At 29.9% G+C, this 8,415-nt stretch overlaps 1 protein-coding gene across 1 annotated transcript; it reads left to right on the top strand.

Moving 5' to 3' along the window:
- The first annotated feature begins 3,947 nt into the window (after positions 1-3,947).
- LOC25500368 (inositol oxygenase 1) lies at positions 3,948-7,940 on the top strand. Its single transcript, XM_013588771.3, has 11 exons — positions 3,948-4,225; positions 4,728-4,830; positions 5,887-5,968; positions 6,121-6,325; positions 6,473-6,532; positions 6,724-6,776; positions 6,872-6,994; positions 7,120-7,189; positions 7,307-7,385; positions 7,482-7,563; positions 7,698-7,940. Exons 1-11 carry the CDS (start codon positions 4,192-4,194, stop codon positions 7,722-7,724), a joined length of 918 nt encoding a protein of 305 aa, XP_013444225.1. The 5' UTR covers positions 3,948-4,191; the 3' UTR covers positions 7,725-7,940.
- Positions 7,941-8,415: the final 475 nt, after the last annotated feature.

The following is an 8,415-nucleotide window of genomic DNA, read 5'->3' as shown; positions in this document are numbered from 1 at the left end:
ATCATGTTTAGTGTGTCAAGCGCGTGTATGTTTCTCACACTATATAGTATGTGTTTGACAACACGTTTTTAGGCTTCAAACGTGGGTTACTTTTGTCAAAAGCCATTTTGCCCATTTTCATGTTGTTTGGATGAATGAAAAAGCAAGTCTCAGAACGCAGTTTTCCTGAAGCTGAGATTCGGAACTTCTACGGAAGATTCAACAATCACGTTTTTCTCTGAAAGTGTAATTTACCTAATTACCCATGTTCGCATAAAATTCTTCTTCACTTCACCCAAATTTCCATTTGCATGTTGCCCTTTCTCTTTGGAATTCACAGCGATACACATATATCTTCCCCTTGGTAACCTTGAGACTGTCACAGAATATTGAGATGGGAAAAGAATATTCAGAGATATGGGGAGGAAATCGATTTGGTAGAAGTTAAAGTTACATACAAGAAATTGAAGGATCTATAAAATGGAGATCTTGTTTTTTCTAAAGAGATGGAAGGAGTTGCGAGCTATGGAGTGGCGGCCGTGGAATATGGAGTTGATTAGAAAATAAACTAGAATGTATCCTTTGTTGATAATTATTTTTGTCAAATTTTTTGAAAATATATAAATATTATTTTAATTGGTGCTGAAAATATAATAATTATAACTTCTTTTTTTAGGGGATTTCAAAAATAATTTTTGAAGCAATAAAAATCCATTTATTATAAGTAATAATTAAAATTAAAATGACATATGTAGTTTTAAATAAAATTAAAAGGATGCTTTAAAAAAATATAATCAAAAGAATAATTTGGTCATTTTACATTCAAAATCAATTTTAATTCAAATTATTCAAACAACATCAACTCATAAGAATCGCTTTTAAATAATTTTATCCAAACATAAATCAATTCACCTCAAACTCACTTTTAATCAAAATCAATTCTCTCAAACTCAATTATATCAGAATCAATTCTAGCCACCGCCATACCAAACACACATAGTAATTCCTTTCTTTCAATTGAACAACCGAAAGTTTAAACTATGTCAGGTAGATATAGCGGATAATCCAATCAATATATATGGCTACTTTTGTAATGTGTTGTACTTGTACCCGCCTTACACATGATAATTATTCTTTTTATCAAGTAGCCCAACGGTTAAAGAAATTCATCTAAATTAATGGAGAATTCAGAATTCAAACTCTGACCTCTGGATATATTATGTAGAACCCTTATCAAGTGAAATAAACTCACGAATTTGAATTCTCTTTTTCTCTCTCATGTTGCTATTTATACGAAAGATATAAATGCTTTTATTCACACGGGTGATATATAGATTTTTTTTTCTTCAGTCGATCCACTCAAGTGGACATTGCAAACATTCGTTCTTCTACGAAAGTGACATTGCAAACATAAAAGTTAGATATTTTATTACTTCAGTAACCGCCTATGTACACATTCACCTCAAAACTGTTTAGCTGGACATTATGATCAGAGTTTGAACTATAAATCCTTTACTAATATGTGTGAGTTTTTAATGGTATAACCATTTTGTTTATCTAAAAAACCTGTAATAAAACGATTTTATTAGGACAAATTAAATTGAAAAATGTTATAAAGACATTTGATATGAACACAAGTTCGAATTTGTAATTTTTTATTTCTTAATGCTTGATATCACAAAAACTTTCATCCCGAATGCTTCGCGACTGCACAAAACAAGCTGCCTTTTTTTTTCTTCCACCAAATCCAGAATTTAGGTGATTGAGCAGTTTAGGCACGTTTTCTTAAAGTAAAAATACGGTTCGTGGAATTCTCGGGAAAACAATTGCCGCTGGATTTAGCATTGCTCTTTTCTATTTCTGAAAACTTATGTATAAGCAAAAATATGTTTGATTGTCCATATTTTTTTGGTATTAGAAGAGGGTAGAGTAAAAAAAATAATAATAGAAAATTAAAGATTAAAAGAACATTTTGAGGCATGCAAATGTCAAAAATGTTATAAAAAATGAGACATTGAAGCTCTTTAGAAGAAGTCTCCATAACATGTAAATCAAATAGACTAAAGATAGACTAAAATTAGCTAACTAATTTGCCAATCTATTTCCTTCACGTCATGGTTGATTTGTACTTGCCAACTCATGCATTTTAGATCACGAATGCGCCGAATGAAGGTAAGAGCATTTCCATTGATTACGTTTTCTTGTCACCATGTCTACTAAAACTTTTAAGTCACTCTCCACTTGTAGGGGTGTGAACCCCTCTCTCTGAAGCATATCCATATCGATATATTTGCCTCACATCTCTGCATGTAGCGTGTCACATGAGCCTATCTTACGAGAATAACTACTAAAACAATTTTCGTCACATTTTGAAATACTAACTAAATATTTTACACGACGTCACAATTGAGTTTAACCCAACCCCATCTTCTAAACCCAATACATGCGCGATGTTAGAATCACATTGAACAACCATAATCGACATATTCACTTGCGGCCCTTTTAAGTTAAGGCGGAATCATGCCGCTTAACCAACGAACAGAAGCTTAATGTAAGTTTCTTTCTCGCAAAATTACTTACTTGGAAGAACTATAAAACCTAACCTAGCACGTGTAAGGCTACAAATACCTTAAATAGTACGTGTTGAATTGAATGAACAACACGTGTCATGTTATTGAGTTCTGAAAAGATACAAGGGCGGTTAAGGAAAACCATGTTTGAGGAAAAAACAGCTTATAATTGCAGCGCCTTATAAAACAACACGTGCAGTACTTGTTTGACTTGGTGCCACGTCATTGGACCCCACTTACTGCAGATGTTATCATATCCAACTCATTGCTGACTCACTTATCACAAAACAAATAATTCATTGTGGGTCCCACATAATCTCCAACCTTTGTCATTTTGTCTTCATGGAAGAAATCAGAATACTACACATCAAAATACAGCTATGTTCTTAGAGTTTTTGATTTGTGCTATCAGTTTTTGATTTGTGTTTAATCCAAATTATAATATGTCTATAAGTTTTTAAATTTAATTTGACTAAATTGAGTCCTTAAAAAAAAGAGTCCTCAATTTTAATTATGCATCATTTTCTGGGTGCTTACTTTACCTCAAGTTTTACTTATATGAAAGAAAAACAACTATTTCAAGACACTAATATTAATTAATCAATAAATTAGAATTAAAAGGTTAAGACAAAACATTTATTAAAAATTCTAAATAAAAAAGATACGGCCAATGAAAGAATATTCGTTAGAAAACGTCAATCTCTTAAATAAATGTGATAATGAGTTAGACATTTGATTAAACTTGACAAAAAAAAAGTGGTAATTAATGAGTTCCATCTATTGACAAGTATATAAATTAAATTAAATCTATAATATATACAATCACTCGCATGAATTAAGATATGATAATGAGCTTGATCTATGATTATTACGTATGAAAGAATATTCATTAAAAAACGTCAATCTCTTAAATAAATTTCTAAATCATGAAGGATTGATCTTTGATTTTTAGTTGAAGATACTTTCGAAAAAAAAATACGTGAATGAGTCTATACAAGTATGTTTTGGCTTAACTCTTGGTAGTTCAAATTGAACTCCTAAAAATGTACTATAATTTTGTGGATGATCATTCTATAATCTATGAGTCAAAACAGAAAATATAATCAGAGATTAGTCAATATTGTTATGTCACTTATGTGTGATGATCCTAAGTTGTTTTAGCAACCTACGTTAGATTATTAATTTTACTATAAAGTAATCATCACAGTACGTTAGGTGTAAAGGATATACTAAACATATACTCAAATTTGGATAAGAATAGATTATTATGATTATATATAAATCAAAAGATAATCACACTTGTTCTTATGGGACTCTTGTCCTACTGGAGATTTGTCAACTTGTTTGGCACTTTATCTTTGAATAGAAATTTCTAAAAAACGTAGAAGGTCGGTTTTCCTTGGTGATAAATAGTAATAAAATTATTAAGGTATCTAGAAATATAAATGTTTGTCCTAAAGATGGGAAGAAACAAAGAAAAATTTAATGTTAGGATTTTCAGAGAAGGACTTGAGAAGTTTCAATTCTCAGGGAAGGACTCTCCGGCCAATTATAAATAGCACCAATCCAATAGCCACCCCTTCATATCTCAATTTCCTTATTCTCTTTCATTTTCATTTTCTTCAACTCTCTCACCCTCAACATGACCATCCTCATTGATCAACCTGATTATTTTGGTAATTTTTAACCCCTTCTTTATTTTTAGCAAAATTTTATTTTTATCACTCTCACAAAAATTTCAATTTTTTTGGCAAAATTTATGGTTTTCCTCTCTTGTAGAAAATTTCATTTTTTTAGTGCAATATATGTTTGTTTGCTCCTCTGGCAAAACCAAAATAAAAAGTAGTTTTATATCTTGTAATTTTTGTTTTAAAAAAAATTGATTGAAAGATATTTTTTTTTTTGTTCATGATTTTGTAACTTTTTCCTTTGATTGTAATATGTGTATAATCTGTAATTTTTGGTCTCAATAATTGATCTAGATTTATATGCGATTGTGAATTTAGTGGGCCAAACAAATCTAAACCGTTGGATCTGAATCAGATAATTCATATTTTAACGTTTTAATTATAAATTCAAGAATTGGGTTGAATTGAAATTTTAAAATGTGCACAAAATTGTGTATTTTTTTTATTAAATTTCATTAATTGGTTAGTTATTATAATATTATTATTACAGGATCTGATGTCGAGGCAAAGACAGTGGTTGCTAATGAGACAGAGCTGGTGTTGGACGGTGGATTTGTTAAGCCACAGGCCAACTCATTTGGTCACACTTTTAGGTTCAATTCTTCATAACTTACTCACTATTCACTGTTTGTAATTAATTACACACTATAAAAAATAAACCCAATTGGATTTACCGATCGGATAGGAAATTTTTTTATATTTTATATGGTATTTGGATTGATCAATCTAAATAATATAGTGTTTTTTTTGCTATTGAGATGGATAAATCTAAATAAAAGTGGTTTTAAAAATAGATGATGTTAACATGTACTCTCTTCGGTCACATTTATAAGTAAATTTTGCTTTTTCATGTTCATTAAAAAAATTATGTATTTGAAATATAATATAGTTTATATACATAAATTATTTAATGAATCTAAAAAAGTACAATTTGCTTATAAATGTGATTGAAGGAAGTACTTCATAGACACAAATTAAAAAGTTAACAAAGGAACTTAAAAATGAACTTTTGTATTAAGCAATTTTAAGTATTTAAGTTTTTTTTTTAGAAGAGGTATTTAAGATTTTAAATGCACAATTTTTAAGAAGTTTTATTTTTAAGCTGTGCTTTTTAGATCCTCAATATCTCTTTAGGCCGAAAAATATCTCATGAGAGTTATCTTTCGATGATGTTAAAACTGAACAAACACCATTAAAAAGTTATCTATTGAATGATTATAGGGGTTTAAAAAGCACAACTCATTATTCTATTTCTATGTCTTGTTCTTTAGGCCAGGCCCATTAAGCTTCCTATTAGGACCCAACCAGTAATATAAGGTGTCAATTTGTTTTACTATACAACACAACTTTTCCTCTAAAAGAAAAAAGAAATACAACTATTATGAATATGAATAATGAAGTTGCAATTTGTTTTTAAGTTTGTACCACTTATTTGGGTGTGTTGGTGGTGTTATTACTCTAAAAAAATTACTCACAGATGAAATCTTAATTGGTATGTTGGTACTGCTTGTTATTTCACTTGCCTAATTCTACCGTGGATCACAAACTATGAAAAGTAAAAATGAATATATCCTCTAATTCTTCATTTTTTCACATGTTAAAAGAATTTAGTAAGAATTATCTTACATTGATAAGCTATTCTTAATCAGGGATTATGCTGCTGAAAGTGAGAGACAAGAAGGAGTGGAGAACTTCTACAGAAAAAACCACATTTACCAATCCTTTGATTTTGTAAGCATCTACCACAAATCTTTCATTTATTTTTCCTTCTGAAAAAATGTACATACAACACATTTGTCACAATTTGTGCTAGCAATTAGCATACACTTAAAAATATGAAGGTATGAAAAATGATATTAATATGAACATTATAACATATACAGGTGAAGAAAATGAGAGAAGAATATGGGAAATTGAACAGGGTAGAGATGAGCATATGGGAATGTTGTGAACTTCTGAATGAAGTGGTGGATGAAAGTGACCCTGACTTGGATGAACCACAAATTGAGCATTTGCTACAAACAGCTGAAGCTATAAGAAAGGACTACCCAAATGAAGATTGGCTGCACTTAACTGGCCTAATCCATGGTACTCTATGAAGCACAGACTCGGACACGGACACTGATACATTATGACTTCATTACATAAAAGATATATTTTTTCATGTGCTTGAAATTTAGCATATGCTATTTTTTTTTCTTCCCTTTTTGGTTTAACCAATTTGATTAAATGTAGATCTTGGCAAAGTGCTTCTCCTTCCGAGTTTTGGGGGACTTCCTCAATGGGCTGTTGTAGGTACGTGTGATGTTTCATTTATATAATATTAACGGAAACACGGACACTACTGAGCCGATATATCAATATAAAAGTGTGTTTTATTTTATTTATAGTTTATACTATAGTTTATAGCTAATATACATAACTTGCAATATTAGTCAATTTTTAGTTGAAAGTGTGATCTCTTAACATTTTCAATATTGGTATAGGCGACACATACCCAGTTGGTTGCAGATTTGATGAATCCATTGTCCACCACAAGGTAATTATTCAACTTATTTTCAATTTAGATGGAGAAAATTAAGAAGCAAATTATGGAAATTAAACACCTAACATATGTTACATTTCCATTTCTAGTATTTTAAGGAAAATCCAGACTATAACAACTCTGCATACAACACTAGATATGGGATTTACTCTGAGAAATGTGGACTTAACAATGTCATGATGTCATGGGGACATGATGACTACATGTATCTAGTAAGTCCTTTCTAAATCCAAGTGATTTTTTCTTTCTTTCTTTCTAATGTAGCATATTCAATTTAATGTGTTATTATTTCATATATAGTGAAGAAAGTTTAATAAATTTGGGTTGTTGTTTTAAGGTGGCAAAGGAGAATAAGACTACTCTACCCTCGGCTGCTATGTTCATCATAAGATACCATTCATTTTATGGTAAGTTCAACTTAGAAGTAAAAGTAAAAATTCCCTTGTCCAAAAATTCACATTAAAAGTTCATAACCAATCAAATCAATTTTGTAATCTTATTTGACACAATAATTTGTTTTGCAGCTTTACATAGGGAAGGAGCCTATAAACACTTGATGAATGATGAGGATGTTGAGAATCTCAAATGGCTTCACATTTTCAAGTAACATTCTATGATTATTATTATTAAGTCCGCAAAGAAAATATTGGTTAATGTTTTCTCTAACATTAAAATTCTTGTACTTTCAATCACTTGTAGCAAATATGATCTCTACAGCAAGAGCAAAGTTAGAGTTGATGTTGAAAAGGTGAAACCATACTATATCTCCCTCATTGAAAAGGTAAGCACTTCTAGAAAGCTTTTATTTCCATATTAAGGTTGTTTTTTTTGTTGGTATGAAATTAAGGTTGTTTTTTCCATAGTTTTTGCCTAGAGTTATTAAGTTTTTTACTAATGCATCTTTATTTGCTACAGTACTTCCCTGCAAAGCTGAAGTGGTGAAACATTGGAGCCTTGAAGTGGACAAATATTTAGCATGATAATTAGTTAGCTTATGAAGTAAAGGGAATAAGCTATTAAGTTGTGCAAGTACCTTGGATTTATATGTTTTTTTTTTTTTTTTTTTTTATGGATGAGGATTATTGTATGAATTAATATATGGAGTTTTTTTTAATGTTCCTGGAATATTCAAGACCCTCTAATTGGAATAGCTTGAAATGCTTGAGACTTGAGTAAGATAGCTTTAGATTAAAACTACGACTAATTTTTATTAAGTGGTTCTGACTCTGCAATTTATTTATAAACCAAGGTATGAGGTAATATTTAAATGCAATTATGAAGAAAATTATTTTTAAAATAACTGATAATCATTTAAGGGGTTCATCTGAGTTGGTAGGAACAATGCATATATAGTTGAGGTTTGAACTTATTTCTGGCCACTAAGTTACAGTAAGAAAGATTAAGGTTCCAATAACTATCATATTATCAAAACTAAGTTGGGCAAACTTTTTCTTTTTGTACTTTGAAAAATAAACAATAAATTTTTTTAAATACTAGTATATTCACAATTCAACTAAATAATACACTCACATTTAAGAAAATTATTAGGTAAAAAACATTTTATTAGGCCATGAATCAGCAAAATTAGAGGGAGACTATTTTTTCTGACAAGATCATATTTATAATGCAAAGA

Source organism: Medicago truncatula, chromosome 8 (assembly GCF_003473485.1).
Source record: "Medicago truncatula cultivar Jemalong A17 chromosome 8, MtrunA17r5.0-ANR, whole genome shotgun sequence".
Lineage (NCBI taxonomy): Eukaryota > Viridiplantae > Streptophyta > Magnoliopsida > Fabales > Fabaceae > Medicago > Medicago truncatula.
The sequence above is the reverse complement of the archived record's forward strand: the minus strand, read 5'-3'. Positions and strand labels throughout refer to the sequence as shown.